The following is a 20650-nucleotide window of genomic DNA, read 5'->3' on the forward strand; positions in this document are numbered from 1 at the left end:
GCTTTGAGGTTGCTATGAGCAACTGAACAGTCTATCAGGTAAACAGCTTGATGGTGTCAGTCTTTTACTGAGGCACACAGCCCTAGAGTTAAAAATCTCGGTTGCAGTTTCTGACAACTCACACTAACAAGACGTGGCAGGGCACGTGGATCAGGGCTGTCTTGTCAGGGCCACACTATGGAGACCATTAGACACTCTCTTCGCTCCTCCCAACTGTCATCCTCCCCTCAACTGCCACTTGATATCTTCTCTCCTTGACTGAGCCCAGACATCGGATGGTCAGCCACATCCCCGATTGGTGCTGGGCCCCTGTACACATCAGACACAAGAAGACAGGTAAAGAGACATCATACATGACTGCTGGGCTTCCTCTGCACCGTCTCTTACACTGAAAGCATGGATTAAATCATTTAAAGGGGCAGCACCACTCAGTTACAAGCTGCAGTATGGTGGTAACTTCAAGGCCACTGCGCAGTGGAGTCATTTGCTTTTGGGGGCCCACTGGGGATTCACCTATACCCCTGTGGGCCAGTCCGAGCCGGACATTGGGCATAGGATACACACACATACCAGGCTCACCCACCACACGTTTCACCACAGGCTTTGACACCCAAATAAAGTGAACTGCATTCTCCGGAGGATCGATCTTACGGCAGCTCTGAAATGCATCTAGAGCATTGCAGGAATCAGGGGCAACTTTACCACATTTCTAATAGTAATGTGTCAATATCGTTGCCTACGCTGATTCACGACCTCAGCACCGTTGCAAGATTGGAAGTTCAATGTGCGCTACTATGCCCTTTGCCAGCAACAAGAGGGTCCTGAGCTGTACTGCAACGAGGAAGGTGGTCGGTGAGAGCTTGCACACAGAAAAGATTGGGTAGGATCATTCTGTATTATTAATGAGTTGGCCAAAGTGGGGCGCGGCACAAGCACTATATGCTACCTACTGTTCCCCAGTTATATAGTGGAGCGCAACTACTGTGATCCACTTACCAAGCTTATGTACTATGATAATAATGGAGGTTTAACTACATATTATGTACTGGTAAAAGTCGAAGATGTTTCTAACAGTGCAAACAGAATTTGATGGTATTATAAGCGGTCTCCATTTTCCACACTAGTCGTGTTTAAAGGGCATCTGTCAGCAGATCTGTACCTATGAAACTGCCTGACCTGTTACATGTGCCCTTGGCAGCTGAAGGCATCTGTGTTGGTCCCATGTTCATATGTGCCTGCATTGCTGAGAAAAATTATGTTTTAATACATTCAAATGAGCCTCCAGGAGCAACGGGGGCGTTGCTGTTACACCTAGAGGCTCAGCTCCGCCCCATCCCCTCCACTGTGATTGACAGGACCAGGTGTGATGACGTTTTCACTGTGTGGCCCTGTCTAAAGTGCAAAGGGGGCAGCAGTATCAAGAATAGGACATGTTCTATTTTTTCGGGAACCGCGGAGTGGAAGTACGGAGCCACGGACCAGAAATGTGGATGCAGACAGCACAATGTGTGCAGTCCCTATCCTTTCTGTCCCGATTGAGAATGACTGGACCCATTCTACGGACGTGTAAATGGACCCTAACGCGCTGGGAATTAGGATATGAAAAAGGAAGAGGAAATCAGCTTAATGCTGGTAACTGTACATTGGTTTAGACAATTAACTTTAGATTTCCCATTTTTTGCTTTTCAAAAACAAAAGTACCTGTGCCACTTTTTAATGCCCATATAGGCTATAACATATTTAAATCTCTATATAACTATTATTATACAACCCAACATTATGAAAGTGAAATACCCCTGAACAGTAATATGCAACATTTAATTGAATCAGGTATTACATGTAGATTTACAAGAATTCCACTAGGGGCAGCAGAAAGCTGTTTATCTGTGTATACACTGGCTATGCTGGCAGACAAATGTGAACATACAATACAGTAGGGTTGACTACAATTTGTCTTGAGAACTCTGCTCTTCATTAACATTCACAGTATGTCTACATAAATAAAAGGGTTTATTCCACAAATGTAATAAAAAATAAATATCTAGAGTAATGCACGTGGTTTATATTAATTACGTTATACAAAAATGTTGCTCTCCAGTGTCATTTTCACCTTTTTAGTGTTGAGCGAACTTGTGTTTTAAGTTCGGCGTCTAAAGTTCGGGTTATCGAAGAATCCCATTATGGATTCTACCATAGACCATAACAGAATTTAGAATCCATAACGGGATTCTTAGATAACCCGACGCAGAACTTAAAACACAAGTTCGCTTAACACTACTCCTTTTATTCACATTGGGGGTCATTTGTGAAGACCAGCGTTTTCTACACCAGTCTTGATATCCCCTACACAGCTGGAGGATGTGCTAATTTATTACAGTGAGCATTCCTTGAAAGTTCCTGGGCCTAGAATGAAATATACACCAACTTATGGTAGATTTCATAGTAACATAGGGGGTCATTTACGCTATTATCCAGAAATATGCTTATATTAGGCGTATTTCTGGTGCAGATTGCAGGGAAAAGGTTATTTGCGCTGCAATCTGCAACTTTTCCCTGCTCACGCCAGGTCTAAAAAAAATGTAGGCGTGGCATCGGCGGGAAAGGGGTGGACCGGCAGGCCCGTCTCATTCATCATTGTCTACGCTTGTATTAGGAGTAGGAAATGGTCTAAATATAAGCTCGCTAGGAAGCCTGTGCCTCTTCATTACTTTGGCGGATCCACTGCCAGATATAGGGGTTATTAACACCGGCGTCTGCCTTATTAAATGACCCCCATAGTTTGTAAGGCTGAAAAAAGACATACAGCCATCCATTTCGGCATGTTGTCCTGCAAGTTAATCCAGAGGAATGCAAAAAAACAAACAAACAAAAAACACGGAGGTAGAATTTTACTCATTTTAGAGGAGAAAATGCCTTCCCGACTCCAATCAGGCAATCAGAATAACTCCGTGGATCAACGACCCCTCTCTAGTAGCTATAGCCTGTAATATTATTACACTCCAGAAATACATCCAGGCCCCTCTTGGGGTACCTGCACACGTTCAGGATTCATGTGCGGAGAATCCGCACTGAAATCCGCAGGTGTTCGCAGGCAAATCTGTGCGGTCAATCCGCATTAATTGGTGCGGATTTGCGTGCGGATTTTCCGCATGCGGATTTCACTAAGTGAATGAAGAAAATCCGGTTAGGAAAAAAAAAATTAATTGACATGTCGCGGATTTTAAAATCCGCACCGCAGGTCAAAATCCGCACGGAAAAAATCTGATTCGTGTGCATTGAGAATTTCAAATTCTCATAGAATACAATGTACATGACCTACGGTGCAGATTTTCCGCACGCAAATCCGCGCGCAAAATCCGCACGCAATCCTGATCGTGTGCAGGGGGCCTTGAATTCCTTTATTGTACTCACCATCACCACCTCCTCAGGCAGAGTGTTCCATAGTCTCACTGCTCTTACCGTAAAGAATCCTCTTCTATGTTTGTGTACAAACCTTCTTTCCTCCAGACGCAGAGGATGTCCCTAGTCACAGTCCTGGGGATAAATAGATGATGGGAGAGATCTCTGTACTGTCCCCTGATATATTTATACATAGTTATTAGATTGCCCCATAGTCATCTTTTTTCTAACGCGAATAACCCTCATTTTGATAATCTTTCAGGGTACTGTAGTTGCCCCATTCCAGTTGCCCTCCTCTGAACAGTCTCCAGCTCTGCTGCCTTGTTTACAGGAGCCCAGAACTGTACACAGTACTCCATGTGTGGTCTGACTAGCGATTTGTAAAGTGGTAGGACTATGTGCTCATCACGGGCATCTAGGCCCCCTTTGATAAACTCCATTATCTTATTGGTCTTGGCAGCAGCTGCCTGACACTGGTTGCTACAGTTTGGCCTCTTTCACACGGGCGCTGCGGGAAAAGGTGCGGGTGCGTCGCGGGAACATTGTAATGCGTTTTGCACTCGCGTGAGAAAAATCGGTATGTTTGGTACCCAAACCCGAACTTCTTCACAGAAGTTCGGGTTTGGGTTAGGTGCTGGGTAGATTGTATTATTTTCCCTTATAACACTTTTACTGGGGAGTTTACTTTGACACCCTGCATTTCAACTGTTCATTTTCCTGGAATTTTTTATTTATTTATAGATTTGCATTCTCCTCAGTCATCATTTATGCCAGAAATTGGCGTAAAAGGCGATAAATTTGCTGAGGCTGATGGCCTTGTCTATACCACACCCTCTTTTTGGAAAGTGGCCAGAGCAGACCAGTAGTTTGTGACATTCTTTACTCGTTTCCTGGTTTAGGGACAATTACAGATGACCCCCATTATCTGGATGGCTTCTGTCTTTCCTGAGTAGCAACCTGTCACTAGAGAAGCAAGCACCTGCATGTCGCAGGGTGCACTGCAGCCAGGTCTTGTTAGCCCCTTCCTCCTCGGCATAGAAAATAGTCCCTTATATAGAGCCCTAGAAATCTATATGGTAAGTAATGCCCCCCATCTCCTTTTCCACTGTCCATAGAGGTATAGCTATATATTTCTATGAATTTATGAGAGGTGTCTGGACCATTTAACCTACACTACACAAGTGCAGAGGAGAGGGAAAGGAAACTACAGAGCATATCGGTCCACCTCTGAAGACAGGAAAATACACTCAAACATCTGTGCGTACTGTGAAATAAGTTTTATTTACATCATCATACAGAACAGTCATGCCGTACTCACAAATCTACAATTAAACTTTGTTATAGCAGCTTATCTGATTAAATATTAGGTTTATACGTGAAGTGATCCCTCAAAATACAATGGCCTCAGGATACAATATTTTCAACATACAATGGTCTTTTCAGACCCATCATAAATTGAAACTAGACTCAACATACAATGTCTCAGATCCAACTACTTCTCTGGTAATATATCTGTAAAGTTGCTAGTTAGCAGCTATTCCTGACTTATACGCAAGGACTCGTTTTATCTGTGTTAGCTGCTTATTTATCTTAAATCATCATTTTCTTTAATCTTGGGTGGAATTTTCTCAAGTTACAATGGTTTCAACATACAATATTAATTGGTTCCAGGATGACCATTGTAACTTGAGGGACCACTGTACTGTATATGTGTCAATTTGTACAACAGAACTAAGGCTATTTTTTATTCATGGAAGACGTAGTAATAGCTTCTTATGTCACAGTTATTTAAAAATATATTATCTGATACATTCAATTCAAGATAAAAAAAAACACCATCTGCAGGCTTCAACTAATAAAACAGAAAAAACTGGGTATATATGACTGTGACAATTTCTACCAGTTCAAAGTTACAACTGGTCAGATTACATTTAGAAGCAGCGTAATTTTACATTATTTACATAATTGAAGGCAAAAGTGACATTGGTATAATAAGGAACAGTATTACCTTAATCCTTGACCGAAACGTACATATAAAAAGTAAGTGACTAACAGAATATTTAATAGGCCAAAAATAAAAAGGAGCAAGACATCTGGTCATTATTCCACCACCTCCAGAAACCACTTCACCATCTAATCGTCCTCGTCTTCGGGGTTTAAAAGGATGCTGCCTCTATACACATTTTTCTAAACAAATATTCATAGTGATGCAGTAAAGTAACAAAACTATCGAGGTAAGGGAACCTTCATGAATAGTAATATACAACACTCTGAAAAAGAAAAAATGTTCTCAATAGTAAAAAAAAAATGTATTCAATAAGTGATATGTTTTTCGCTATTGATTATCATTTGATCAATTGTAGTTTTGTAATGTAATATTCATGTCAGATAGAGTGCCAGCTCTAAAGACACAGATTGCTCAATCAGCCCTTCAATCTAAGGGGTCAAAAGAAGTATTACCTCCTGGTGATTGGGTTTTACTGCAGTCACATTCACCATGAAATGCAGTGCCACCTGCAGGCAGCATGTTGTAGAGCAGGAGGAGCTGAACAGATTTATAGTTCATGGGAAATGATTCAGCAAGACTTGTAATGTATTCATTGGAACCTCTGCTCTTTCTGAGCAGCCGAGTGGGCAGTCTGATCAGTGTGTGTGTGTGTGTGTGTGTGTGTGTGTGTGTGTGTGTGTGTGTGTGTGTGTGTATGTATGTATGTACATATGTATGTGTGTGTGTGTATGTATGTATATATATATATATATATATATATATATATATATATATATATATGTGTGTGTGTGTATATATGTATATATATATATATATATATATATATATATATATATATATATTTGTTACTGGCAAGACTATCCACATGACAAACTCAGAAGGAGCAGAGATTTTAATAAATAAAGTTTTAATGAACATTTTACCATGAAACAATATGTAAATCCGTTCAGCTTCTTCTGCTCCGTTACATGCTGCAGAATGCACTGCATTTTATGGTGACAGGTTCCATATGTTTGGTCAGCGTTAACATTAACACAGAAAATGCACACACAAAAAAAAAAAAAAATATATATATATATATATATATATATATATATATATATATATATATATATATATATATAATATCCCAACACAAGCGTTCCACCATGTTACCCATTTTCATTCTCACAGTCCTGACCGGCTGGCGCAGCAGCCCCTCGGTGTACCCTGTCTCCAGTAGAATAGATCTTTTTTTCAGGATCTTGCAGAAAATGCTGCAGAATGACAGACACTGAGGACAACTCGATTTCTCGTTTACGTTTATCATTCATATCTAGGTTTAGTGTTCCTTTAGGCTACGGCCACAAGGGGTTTATTTCCTACAGCGGAATTTCTGTTGCACGCGTATTACGAATTTTGGCTGCAGAATTTCCTTGGATTGGAAAAATCTGCTGTGGAAATCTGTAGTATAAATGGACATGCTGCAGATTTAAAATTTGTGCTGCAGGTCAATTTCAGATGCAGATTTTTTATCGCGGGTGCGATGAGTGACGTGAACGCATAGCACCCGTACTGAATCCTGACCTAATCATTTTAAGGGGTCTGTGTACACGGGCGATTTTTTTAACGCATCAGTTCTGCATTGCGTGAGAATGTTCTATATTCTGCGTTTTTCACGCAGCCCTGGCCCCATAGAAGTGAATGGGGCTTCAGTTAAAAACGGAACAACAATCTATATCTGCTAGCCACCATCAGTGAGAGCGCATTACAGCCAGATGCCTTCCGTTTTTAACACAGAACTCATTCACTTCTATGGAGCTAGAGCTGTGTGAAAAGAAAAACACGCAATATAGAACATGCTGAGATTTTTCCTTAACGCGGAGATGATACGTGAAAGACGATGCTCATGTACACAGATCCATTGAAATGAATGGGTCAGAATACTGGATGCTATGCGTTCACTGAAAACTCGCTTGTTTAAAAGAGCCCTTAAAAGGTCTGTTTTTCCCATACCTTATCCAAACCACCGGTTTCTCTCACATCTATAGAGTTCTATAACATTCTGCCTGCATCCATCCCCCAGGAACTTACTGCATTGCATATTTCCATATCAGAAAAAATGTACAATAATAAATTAATTAGCACAGAACTTTAGATTAAAATTAAATGGTATTAGGTGGTGTCTCACAATTGTAAACTTCAGCAGAGACAAAAGGGGACATTTTGTGGCCAAAAAAAACAGGCGTACATACTTTGCAGTACATTTATTAGGTGTTTAACACACTTAGAGAGGCTTTTTTGGATACAAGTGGGTGTGGCTTAGCAGAAAGGGGAGTGGTCAGTTACGAATGAGTTAATACTAAGCCAACTATCAGCTGGTGTGAAGTTAGACGAGATCATCTAAATATGCGCCAGATGTATCATGCAGCATCAGTCACCGCCAGGATCAGTAAATTAGCCCCAATGTATAGTGTCAGTTCCCCTAAGGTCTCATGCACACGACCGTATTTTTGGTCCATATACAATCCGCATTTTGTACGCATTCATTTCTATGGTTCCACAAAAAAATGAAATAAAATAGACAGTACACAGATGTTATCCCTGTCCTGTCCACATCCGTCTGGCTGAGCCACAACTTCTAGAACCTGTCCTATTCTTGTCCATTTTGTGGACAAGAATATGCTTTTCTATGGTGGGTCCCGTGAAAATTGCGAGATGCACATGGATCGCATCCGTATTCTGCAGAGCCGTAATTTGCGGTCTGCAAAATGGATACGGTTGTGTCATAGGGCTTCCTTCATCTGCATCAGTAAAATGCAAGAGAAAGTAAACTGGGGATCCACCGTCCATCCTGGATCCCAGCTAGCATTTTCAAATCTGTAAAAATTACCCAAAATTGGTAGTGACAGACACGAGCACACGCAGCAGAATAGACACATTTCCCGGAGACTGTTTCCTGTTCTTAAAAATACCATCCTAATGCGGCTGAAATAGATGGAATTAGATGGGACTGATAGAAAGTACCAGTGGTACCTTGGAACCGAACCAGAGTTCGGGAAATGTTTTTTTTTTACAGTACAAATAAATTTCTGAAGTTATTACACGAAGTCTCGCGAGACTTCGCGAAGCGATAACTTCAGCTCATCAGAGCCAATACATTCTAATACTGCGAATCGACTTTGGATGTTTCAAATTTTGCTATGGTCCAAAAATTGTGTAGTTAGAGGGCAAATGGACTGGAGAGAAAATGCTCCTACAAAACACCCTTAAAGGGGTTGTCTCATCTCGCTGATACCAAGGCGAGATGAGACACCGTTCCGACCATCTCGAGGCCAGGAAACAGCAGAGCGCTCTGCATTGGAGCGCTCAGCTGTTTCCCAGCCTGGAAGTGGTCAGAACTGTGTCTCATCTCACCTAAGTATCGGCAAGATGACAACCCCTTTAAATGTTGCATTCTAGCGCAGGCCGTTTTTCTGCCCCTTGTTGACTCCCTATATCCAGTCTTTCATGGGCGGCACAGCTATATATCCAGACATACATCACACCAACTGATGCTGAAACCATCGTTTCCCGACTTTACTATAAAAGGGCTGTTCACACATGGTGGACACGCTGATGATTTTCCATCTGGATTCGCAGGATGAAAGTATACGGCATATTACAGCAGCAGCAAATCTTCTGACGCTACGGGAAATAAATCCAGGCAGAAATACACTATGGATTTGCGACAAAATCCACAGTAGTGGACGGACCCCTCAAGTATACGATAGCTCTATCTGGGGATAAGCAGGTGTCGCCCCCACATCTATGCCCTTTATTTTAAAAAAACTATTGCATTTGGCCAGTTAAATTCCGGCATGCTCCGTTTTCTGACCCTGGCTGTTGGGGGAGAGTCTGTGAAGATTCCCCGTCTATGACGGCTTTAGATATAAGAGCCGTAATGAGAAGAGGAAAGCATCTAAAACGTGTAATTTAAATGCGTTTTCCAAAAAATGTAATACTTCCTAAAGAGGGAGGCTGACATTTGTTTCTGCCCTAACAAAATGATATTGATTAGTGAGTTCACCACCGGGGGGGGGGTATTAATCCTGTAAATGTAGACATTTGTGGCCATTTTATCTGTGCTCAGTTCTGATCATTAATCCAATTTATGCTGACCTTTCCAGGAGCTGGCTCTATATTATATTGCAATGTATCGGCCGGGCCTCCGTTCTCACTTCCCTTCACTTTGGATTCGTGTAAAGTGCTTAAGAGTCAGTGACATAACGGGTTTATGGATTCCTCAATAAACACGCCATGTCAGGGCGCTCATCATTTCCTGTGGCTAATGGCTTTAAGTGCAAAGGAAGCTGTTAGCTCCAGTAAAGAATCGGATTTAACCTAGTTTATATTACTACAGACCGATTCATTCCATTTGCTGAGACAAAGTACAGATGTTACATGCCGGAGAAGTTACTTCCATGCCTTTTAGTGGCTTGGTAAATAGATGGAGGCTAATATCAACTCTTTGGTTAGACATACACAAAATGAAATGCAATCTGAGGCAGCCTGTTATAGAGCAGGAGGAGCTGAGCAGATTGATATACAGTTTTGTGGGAAAAGATTCAGCTACACTTGTAATTTATACATTTATATCTCAGATTTTTCTGAACTTTAGTCTCTCCCCCTGTGTACAGCCATCAGTGACTGACAGCTATCTCTGTATATACACTTACACAGAGAATGCTATCAATCACTGATAACACCTCCCCCTGTGTACAACTAAAATCAAAGTGCAAGGATTTAAATTTACCGGAAATGTATAAAATTACATCTTTGATTTTTCTGAACTTAAGCCACCCCTGTGTACAGCCATCAGTGACCTACAGCTATCTATATATACACACTTACACAAAGAATGCTATCAGTCACTGATGAACACCTCCCTCATGTACAACTGAAGTCAGAAAGAGCTATAAAACTATATACGGCATCGATCTGCTCAGCTCCTCCTGGTCTATAACATGCTGCCTGCAGATTGCACTGCATTTGATGGTGACTGTGCCTCTCACTTCTCCTGACAGGTCTTAGTAACTACTTGCATTCCCTATGTAAAAACAATTCTGCAGCATATTTTCTCCCGACTATGTCCCGCAACACCTCTACTATTCCTACTAGGATTTTATAAATACATATACAAACGGCTATTACCACTGTCCAATCAGTACTGCCAGTGTCAGGCTGTGCAGGAACACCCAATTGTACACAAATACACTTCTAGTGGGAATAATATAGGAATAGCACAGCATGAAGTCATAAGAATAGAAGCTGCAGAAGTGTCATACCATGTGGAATACAATTATTTACTAAAACTGACATGTCTGGAGAGATGACAGGTCTTCAACACAATCCACTGTAGTTAATGTATTTTATGGTGCATGTGATGCCCGTGTAGCTATATAATGGCAGCAGAGCAGGTGCTGTATACTGGACTGCACCATGGAGGTGGCATTTACAGATAAATGTCATGATGCTCGCAAAGCAGAGACAATCTTTTTTTTTTTTTTATAACATGAAAGAATAAGAAGATATTCCATTTGCTGTAATTCCCTACACGTGGACAGATATCGGATGACGGACAGACTGGCTTTACAAGAGGAAATTCCAGCATCATCTTTTAATAAATATACTGAAACGTGCATCTGTTCCAGCCTGATTCTAAAGAGAAGTCGTATAGAAAATTGCTTGGTTTTGTCATCACCACAATATGGGGCAGTCTAGTTTAGCAAATCCTGGATCTTTTCGTAGCTGCCAGTACATGCCATTCGTCACCCATGATTCATCACTGGACTTTCTGTGGATAGAGACACACAAAAAGAAATCATTGCTATTCTTTACGAAAAATAGTGACAAAGAAAGCATTTTAGCTGATGCCGCACAGAATACAATGTTCTAATTAACAGCAAAAAACTCACATTTTATGATAAAACCTAAGAAATGTAGTTTATTGCTAGAAGCTCACTGCTGGGACTCTCAAACACAGCATGGAGCTAAACCGTGAGAAGACACCACAGCTTCCAGTGTCGTTTGTCCGGACACTGCGCCAAGAAGGTAAGGCTACTTTCACACTAGCGTTCGGGCGGATCCGTTCTGAACGGATCCGATCATAATAATGCAGACGGAGGCTCCGTTCAGAACGGATCCGTCTGCATTATATTAGCAAAAAAAAGCTAAAGTGTGAAAATAGCCTGGGACGGATCCGTCCAGACTTTCAATGTAAAGTCAATGGGGGACGGAGCCACATTGTGGCATCTTCAAACGGATCCGTCCCCATTGACTTACATTGTAAGTCTGGACGGATCCGCACGCCTCCGCACGGCCAGGCGGACACCCGAACGCTGCAAGCAGCGTTCAGCTGTCCGCCTGTCCGTGCGGAGGCGAGCGGAGCGGAGGCTGAACGCCGCCAGACTGATGCAGTCTGAGCGGATCCGCTCCATTCAGACTGCATCAGGGCTGGACGGCTGCGTTCGGGTCCGCTCGTGAGCCCCTTCAAACGGAGCTCACGAGCGGACACCCGAACGCTAGTGTGAAAGCAGCCTAAACGGCTCTTCTTGACACCGTCATGGCATTAAGCCGTCGGAATCCATGCCAAAAACTTGGCAGCTAAAGATGCTATGTGAATAGGCCCATGAAATCATATTAAAAAATAAAATAAAAATCAGTTGTTCTCACTGAGTCTCCTGTAGTAAAACGGCCACAGAGAAAACGTATCCTTTGTTACCCCCTAGGCACCAAGTAAAGACCACGCTTCATAGGACACATTTAGGAAATGAACTCTGGATTCTACAGATATCAAGGTCAGTTCTAATAGATGAAGCCGCCTACCTTGCAATTTAGTTCATGAATCATGTTTGAGGTGAACAATTTAGTTCTATTTAAAAAGGTTGTCTCATCTGAGACAATGGGGGCATATCGCTAGGATATGCCCCCATCGTCTGATAGGTGCGGGTCCCAGCGCTGGGACCTGCACCTATATCGAGAACAGTGGGCCAACATGGTGGCTGCGGGACTCCGGTTCTGCGCTCACCAAGTGCTTTCCCCATAGAAGTGAATGGGAGCGCACTGCTCATGACCGGCCACCGCTCCCATTCACTTCCATGGGCCAGAAGGAAATAGCTGAGCCAGCGCTCGGCTATTTTTGGTGGCCCCATAGAGATGAATGGAGGGTGGCTGCACACGTGCAGTGCACCCTCCACAACTTTTGGGGCTCCGTTTAGGAGATAGGTGTGGGTCGCAGAGGTGGGACCCACACCTATCAAACAATAGGGGCATAACCTAAGGATATGCCCTCATTGTCTCGGATGAGACAACCCCTTTAAGGGAGCAGCCACAGGGGGTGAAATTTCTGCTGCAGAGTTTACTGCAATTACACGGCAAAATCTGCATGTGTTATATGTATTTATTGTGGACTTTGCAGTGGATTTCACCCTATGCTTTGTAAAGGTGGAAACCTGCAGCATAAATTGACGTGGTGCAGATTTCAAATCCACACTGAAGGTCAATTTCCGCTTTGGATTTTTCCTGCATAGTATGGATGAGATTTTGTAAAATGTCCACCACTCTGCTGGTACTGTAAGATGCAGAAAATGTGCGGCGTATCCACCTAATCCCTATCCACAGGAAGGGGATAAGTGTCTGATTGGCTGGGGTCTCACCATTGGGGTTCCTGATAATCACAAAAATGTTTTCCCATTTGAATGCAGTGGTACCCTATGGGACTGCTGTAGATAGTACAAGCACTTTGCTATCTCCCGCAGGCCTATGGCGTTGAATGGGGCTTAAACATGTCTGACTCTCCATTCAAACGGGGGGAACATAGACACTGTTTTCATGACAGGCCAGGGCCCGAGCAGTCGGACCCCCCATTACACTTATCCTCTATCCTATGCCTAACAGACAGGTTGTTGAAGTAGGACAACCTATACAAAGGGAATCGGTCACCTCCAACCCCAGTTTCAAAGTAAGCAAAATATAATCATACGTTTCTTATGAAAATCTGGTCCTCTAATCCCGAGCAATGAATCTTTTATTTTTTGTGCAAATAAGGTTTTGGTGCACTGTGGGAGAGGTTGCTCTATGTGGTGCACAATCCCTCTGCCAGTAATGTCATCCGGACCTCCTCCTTTTGCTTTATTGACCGCCCCTGAGATTTCAGAGCCAGTAGGGATTATGCAGGGGAAGCCAAGTGCACAGAAGGGAGCGGCACCACCCACGGTGTATGAAAACATTACTTGAATTAAAAAAAATAAAAAATACATTTCTCAGGATTAGAGGACTGGATTTTCACAAGAAAGGTATGGTTATGTTTTGGGGCGACCTACCCTAAATGGCAGTATGCTTACTTCGAACCGATTTTAGAGGGGACGGATTCTCATTAAAGAAGGCATCCTGACAAACAGCTGTTATGGGCTGGGGCAGTATACAGTAAGTCCTCATCTCCCCTGAAGTTAAGGTATCACACAGTGGTCACCGAAATCAGTAGACTCTTCATGTTATGCAAGGACGAGCAGGTCCACCAGAGGAGGAGATGCTTTTTTGCATCTGCGCCTTTCTCAAATTAATATAAGGAGATCCCAAGCAGATGACGTCCCTCTAGTATATCCAAATGCCCTAACAGGACATATAGCTGGGATGTCTAAAATAAACATCCTCGTTAATAGTTAAAAAAATAAATTAAAAAATTGTACACATTCATGAAACATTACTAATGTGGATTTACAAAGAAATGAGCAGCAAATAGATCCCCACCTGAAGAACCGAGGCTGGTGCTCCAGATTGTTTTCTTCCAAAACTCTTCTCCTCTCCCTCTGCTGCTGCTCTATCCTCTGTTTTTGAGCTTCTGCTCCCTCCACATTCCCTTCTTCAAGCAATCTGTCACAAAAGAGCCAAACATTATTAGCAATGGTGATGAACGTACCCTTGGGAATTCCACTTAACTGTCGCTGTAACAACCAGGTAGGTCTGGTCGTGCCATAAAAAATTCGTCTTAGCATAAAAATCATATTTTTTTCGGATGAGGTTACATTGTTTTACATGCAGAATATTTATGCTGACTGCTAATAAATCCCAAAGGATCACAAAACTTTTCCCCAAACTCCACCATCATTGGGTACTGAATATTCATTAAAACAGTCAATACCTCTACATGCAACTGGTGAACTTGGGGCATGTACAGTAATTGTGAAAAGTAAAACAATTACGTATGGTCATAATGCACATCTTTATAAACTTGGATACTACACGCTGTGTTAAATTTTCCAAATTATCGCAAAGCAAGGTTCAAATGATATATAATTTCATCTCCACACCTTGGGAGATGCTAGAGTGAGACCTCTTCCACCAATCTAGTGCCGGCAGGTCACACAGATCCTTTCTGCCTAGATAGATGTTGTCATAACTCAGTTATGAGACTGGTGTTCTCATGAGGGGATCGCTTCCCCTTTAATATAATTCATAGAAAGCAATAAATCATCACATGAAAAGTGAAATCTTACCTTTGGTCTGGTCTGACCCTGGTGTCAGTTGAAGGTAGCAGCGGTTTTGTCTTTGGCTCTAATTCATTTAACTGTAGTGCAAACTTTGTAAATCCATAGTACAGCTCATGGTCCTTGGGCATCGGGTCTGTTTCAAAACACAAAAAACAGTGACTATGTATAAAACAACAACAAAAAAAACCCCATATAAAATAGACAGAGTATGACAATCCCCACAAACTTCTACATAAAGCCTGTGTGTCGATAGTGTAAACGCTGCCCCCCCCCCCCCCGACATGTTTCGCTGGAAAACCGGCATCCTCAGGTTCCCCTGAGGATGCCGTTTTTTTGGGCGAAACATGTCAGGAGGCAGCATTTAGTTGGTTTTTAGTATAAAGCAGCAGTAGCACAGTTAGGTAGGCAGCAAGAAACATTGGTTAAAAACTGACATATAGATCTGGTGTATGCGTGCAATACACCAGAGTATACAGTCAGGAGTGATCAACCAAGAGACTGGCTAAAAAAGGCAGTAGATTAGAATATTTTACTAAAACACCGATAAGACTGAAGGCTATGCTGCAAAATTTGAAATAGCACTCTCACATTTTAAGAGCTTCTAAAAATATGAGGAATAAAAGTTACGTTTTACCCTTCGTTAAAGGGTGAAAAATAGGGCATGAATCGATCCTCAAGGACTGCAGGCAAATGAGGAATATCAGGAGAGAACTAGCACTCAATATTAAAGATTGTCATCTTCAAGTAGGTGCGGAGAGCAGTCACCCATATAACTGAACAATCAGATGATGCAGAACGGTGGGGGTACAAACAAGGGGGAGACCAGCCATCTTTATACCCAAGGTAGGGGTTTCAAAATGCAAAGTCACCCTTGGCTCCTGCAGTCCAGTCTGGACAATTTTTCATTTAATTGTGCTAAATCAGGGATCAGCAACCGCGGCAACTACAACTCCCAGAATCCTCCTTTAACGTCTATGGGGGTTACAAGAATAGCCAAGTATGTGTGCATGGCTGGAGTTGTAGTTTCACAGCAGATGGAGGGCCAAAGGTTGCAGATCCCTGTACTAAATGGTAGTGCTAATCAAACCCCACAACCTACAGAATTATCAGAGTATAGACACAGCTGAAAGAAATCTTGAAGGCACAGAGGGGGTCATTTATTATAGGCTGGCATATGCTACTCCACTCTTGATAACCCCTGCACCACCTCATCATAAATTACTGTATTTTTTTGCTTTATAAGACACACCAGATCATAAGAAAACAACTATGTTTTAGAGGAGGAAAAAAAATATCAGAAAAAAATATATTTTTCATGAGACCCCCAAATTAGAACAATCTTTATCAGACCCCTAAATCAGACCCACAGTCTTCATCAGACCTCAGATTGGACACTCAGTCTTTATTAGACCTCAGATCAGATCCCCATATCAGACCAAAAATAACTAAAGGAGCGTACCTCTCCTAGTAAGTTCTTAAAGCAGAAAATACGGTAAGCGCATTCTTCTGCAGTCCATGTGCCTAGAATTAAATCTACACCAGCCAATAGCCGTGCCCACACCACCCTCTTTCCAAAAACGGCTTAGAAACACGATGTCCACCTAAATTTTGGCGCACTTGCAAACCTGCAGTTTGTGACATCATGACTTGTTTCTGGTGTAGGAAATATAGTAAATGACCTCCCGAATCTTTTAAAAGAATGTAATTTTTGGAAATTTCTGAATAGCAGGTCTTAAATTACATTTAATGTTTTTCCTTTTGGCGATTTCTATGGTTTAATATTTTACATTGAATTAGAAAAACTATACGTGTGACCACACTGTACTTTTAACTGTGAACATGACTCCATTGCACAGGCTATAGACACTTATGAACTTACTTGTCCGCCAGATGCAGATCGGTGAAGACGGTGATCCATAGAATAGACTCTCATGCCACTTGCCAAACAGTCGATATACAACTTTACTATTCCCGTCCATCACTGATCCTTCAATTTCATGCACATTTGGATTCCAATACTTTGCCTACAAAGGGAAAATTTTATTTTATTGGAGAATTATAGGATGACAAACTGTATTTTTTTGTAATTTCTTAAGCTCTTTAAAGGGCACATGGGACCCATAGAATGCTGATCTATCATCAGTGTGTAATCAGTTAAGGTCCTGGGCTCGGGACCAGCAGTACAAGGAGTCTGAGCTGCAGTACCAGGTACAGTCACAAGTACTCTATAGACCAGACGGTTTGTGATGCCTACCGGACATCTCACATACCAAAGTAAACAGAATTGATTTAATCCCAAGCAGGCTCTCCCTTCAAGTAAATCCCGTCAGAGAGCAGCTCTGAAGGCAGGATCTGTAGTTCTTATCTCTGAACTCTTGTCAGCTCATAAACACTCATTATTGCCCAATACTTATTATTTTCATAAAAACCAAGCTATAATGAGTGTTTTTGAGCTGTCAGGACTAAGAACGACAGATCCTGCCTTCAGATCTGCTGTCTGACGGGGGATTCTCTGTGAAGGGAGATCCTGTCAGTCTGCAAATACACAGAAGCTGAAAGCTGTTCAGGGAAAACTTTTAATAAAGACCAACTGAAAAAAAAAGAAGTATTTTTTAGCTCAAAAGTAGCAGAACACAATAATAATAAAAAACAACTGCTCCCATAGGAGTCCATAGCCTTTAAGGACCTTCACATGGGCAGATAACTGCCCAACTGAATGGCAGTATGATTGAACCTTCATGTGATCATTCATTTACATCATTTTCGGCACAGAAAGATGCGCTGCCGACCAAAAAAAAAAAAAAAAAAAAAAAAAAAAACATTTTTGTGATCGAACCAGCCAATAAAGGAAGTTGTTTTTTTCGGGCATGTCCTAACCCTTAGATCATTGGTCAGGCAATCAAAGGATATAACACATCTCAATCACAGAGAAAGCGATATCTTTCGGCGGTGCCATTGCATGTCTGTTTTTGTCGGCTGACACTGAGAGGGTGTTGATATAATAGCCAAGTCCAGTAAATAAGTTAGGGGGTGAGGGGTTTTGGTCCACAAACTTTAGGCCATGTAGTGTATGTGAACAACCAGCGCAAAAAGAGAACAATACTAAAACACAGCAATACATTATACAAGAGAACAACCTCAATGTCTCTGTATACACACGCTGGAAGAATTTACCTTTATAAAGTTGACTTTGCAGTGACAGTTCCTATTTTTGGTGTTCTTGATGATTATTTCTCCGTAATGTTCTATCCACCTCTGGCCACTTAAAATGTTGTGGATGCAGGAGGTCACCTTGTTCCACTCATAATGGTCCTCAAAACTTGATGGGAAGAAAAGATGGGTTACATACCATATAATAAGGATGATTCCCAACCATAAGGCAAGCACAGCTCTTAGGCTAATTTCACACAAGCGTATTTGGTCCATGAAATACGCTCCATGTCACAGAGGTATTTTTCGGACTGAACGCTGCTCCTGTAAAATTAACTTGGGGCCTTTATAATGATTTACAGTGATGTGTGTGTTGCTGCCTGTTTACTGAACTGTACTGACATAATGTCGGCAGCAACACACAGCATTGTAAATAATTAGGAGGCCGTGAGTTTGTGCCACAAGAGCAGTGTTCAGTCCGGAAAAGACCTCGTCACATGCAGTGTATTTCATGGACTGAATACTCTGGTGACAGTGGCCTGTTCATGGATTCAATTCTGACAACATAAGCATGGAGTTTGTATGCACATCCCATGTTTCGGTGGATGTTTTCCAAGTACTTCAGTTTTCTCCCACACTCCAAAAACACAGCGATAGGATAACCTATGAAACTGGCCCATGTTCAGCTCAGTGGAATATGCTGGCACAGGAATGCAAACTAATATCTCCCAGCATGTCTCCTTCCCCGCCAGGCCCACTTTTTTTTTTCCGGAGTCCGGCCACCGCCAAGAGCTCTCCCCATAGGATTGAATGGGAGCGCACCACGCTTGCGCGGCCACCGCTTTTATGAATTTCTATGGGGCCGACAGAAATAGCCGAGAAATAGCTGCGTCTTACCCTGGAAGAATCAAATGCGTTGTGCCAATTGGGACTATTTCCATAGATTTACCCCAAAATTTATTTTTCCACCGAATATCTGAAATATAAAGAGAAATGTCTCTGACAGGGAACTGCAAACACATGGGAAGTTTTTTAATACATTAACAGAAATAGATACATTTTAGAAATTTCTTCACATTTGGATCCCAGTGAAAATATTCTGCAGAAATGGGTGAAAATACATGTGTATGGCATAGTTAGCTGAATTTGCCCGATGTTTTGCACATTTTGCTCAAGCACCAGGGAGTCAGTTTTTTTACTGCTTTTATTAAACTGACCCCATGGTTGGCCAGCTTCGTCTGGCATATTGCTGGTGGGGTCATTTGTACAAACGATCCCATGGACAACTTACCCATGTCCTCCCTTCCCAACGCTATTTGAGACTATTTGCTTTCCTTATAACAGGGTGTACAATGATGAGTAGGGTGTCTTTTACCCCCCACCACAATGACCATCACATTGCAAGATTATTATTTTCTTTTGCTAATTTTCTTTCTTCCCATCTCACCATTGGTCCCAGTTAAAGGAGTTGTCTCATTTCAGCAAATGGCATTTATTACAGTATCTCACAAAGGTAAGTACAACCCTCACATTTTTGTAAATATTTTATTCTATATTTTCATGGGATAACACTGAAGATATGACACTTTAATACAATGTCCAGTAGTCAGTGTACAGCTTGTATAACCGTATAAATTTGGCGTGCCCTCAAAATAACTCTGCACACAGCCATTAACCCCTTCCCGACCAGCTCCGTAATAGTACGGCGCTGGCCGGGTCTTTAAAGATGGCGCCCGCTCCGCTCAGTCTTCTAGCAGACACCCGCAGTAATGGCGATCGCGTACATTAAACCCCTCAGATGCCGTGGCCAATCCTGACTACGGCATCTGAGTGCGTGAAACAACGGAAGTGAGCGCTTCGGGTGATGCTCGGGCTCCCCTGTGTGGCGATCGGAGGAGCCGAAGCGTGTATGCAGTAGCCCCTGTCTTTGTGAATGACAGGAGGCTGCTGCATAGTATTTCCTATGGAGCCCTTGCCTGTAATAGGGCTCCATAGAAAACAAGCAATTTTCAAAAAAAAACCCACCAAAATTCAAATCATCCCCCTTTTCCCAAAATAAAAAAAATTCAAAAATTTAAAATATACACATCATAGGTGTCAGGATGTGCGAAAACACCTATAGTATTAAAAATAAAATCCCCATACGGCAAACAGCCGTTTTGGTCGCTTCATTTTCTACGAAACAAAATTAAATAAAAGGTGATCAAAAAGTCATACACACCTGAGAATGGTATCAATGAAAAGTTCAGATCGCCCTGCAAAAAATGAGGCCCCATACAGTTCCGTACACATAATTACAAGAAAAGTTATAGGGGTCAAAATATGGCACAAAAAAATAAAACGAATTTCCCCCCCATTTCTTTATTTTTTCATCACTATCAAAACGCAAGAAAAACTATACATATAAAGTATCGCCCGATTCGTAGTGACATGTAGAATAAAAGTAACTGGTGGAATTGCTTTTTTTTTTTTGCAATTTCACCCCGTTTGGAATTTTTCCCCCGCTTACCACTACATCATATGCAATATTAAATGGTGGCGTTGGAAAGTACAACTTGTCCAGCAAAAAATAAAAATAAAAAAA

The 20650-nt window shown here is 41.9% G+C and overlaps 1 protein-coding gene across 3 annotated transcripts in view; it reads right to left on the reverse strand.

Annotated features, from left to right (window-relative positions):
- Nucleotides 1-4673: 4673 nt before the first annotated feature.
- Nucleotides 4674-20650, reverse strand: part of OSBPL3 (oxysterol binding protein like 3) — a 201066-nt gene continuing 185089 nt past the window's right edge. For 2 of the 3 annotated variants that reach the window (XM_044292689.1, XM_044292687.1), the window contains 6 exons: nt 18964-19042; nt 18091-18235; nt 16796-16940; nt 14923-15049; nt 14177-14299; nt 6264-11222 (listed from right to left, as the gene is read on the reverse strand). In XM_044292689.1, coding sequence (XP_044148624.1) covers nt 11126-11222; nt 14177-14299; nt 14923-15049; nt 16796-16940; nt 18091-18235; nt 18964-19042 — 716 coding nt within the window. In that variant the 3' untranslated portion in view covers nt 6264-11125. Of the gene's footprint in view, nt 5670-6263; nt 11223-14176; nt 14300-14922; nt 15050-16795; nt 16941-18090; nt 18236-18963; nt 19043-20650 lie in introns of those variants that run through there. The other variant, XM_044292688.1, reaches the window with a different exon arrangement.

Source organism: Bufo gargarizans, chromosome 5 (assembly GCF_014858855.1).
Source record: "Bufo gargarizans isolate SCDJY-AF-19 chromosome 5, ASM1485885v1, whole genome shotgun sequence".
NCBI classification, from domain to species: domain Eukaryota; kingdom Metazoa; phylum Chordata; class Amphibia; order Anura; family Bufonidae; genus Bufo; species Bufo gargarizans.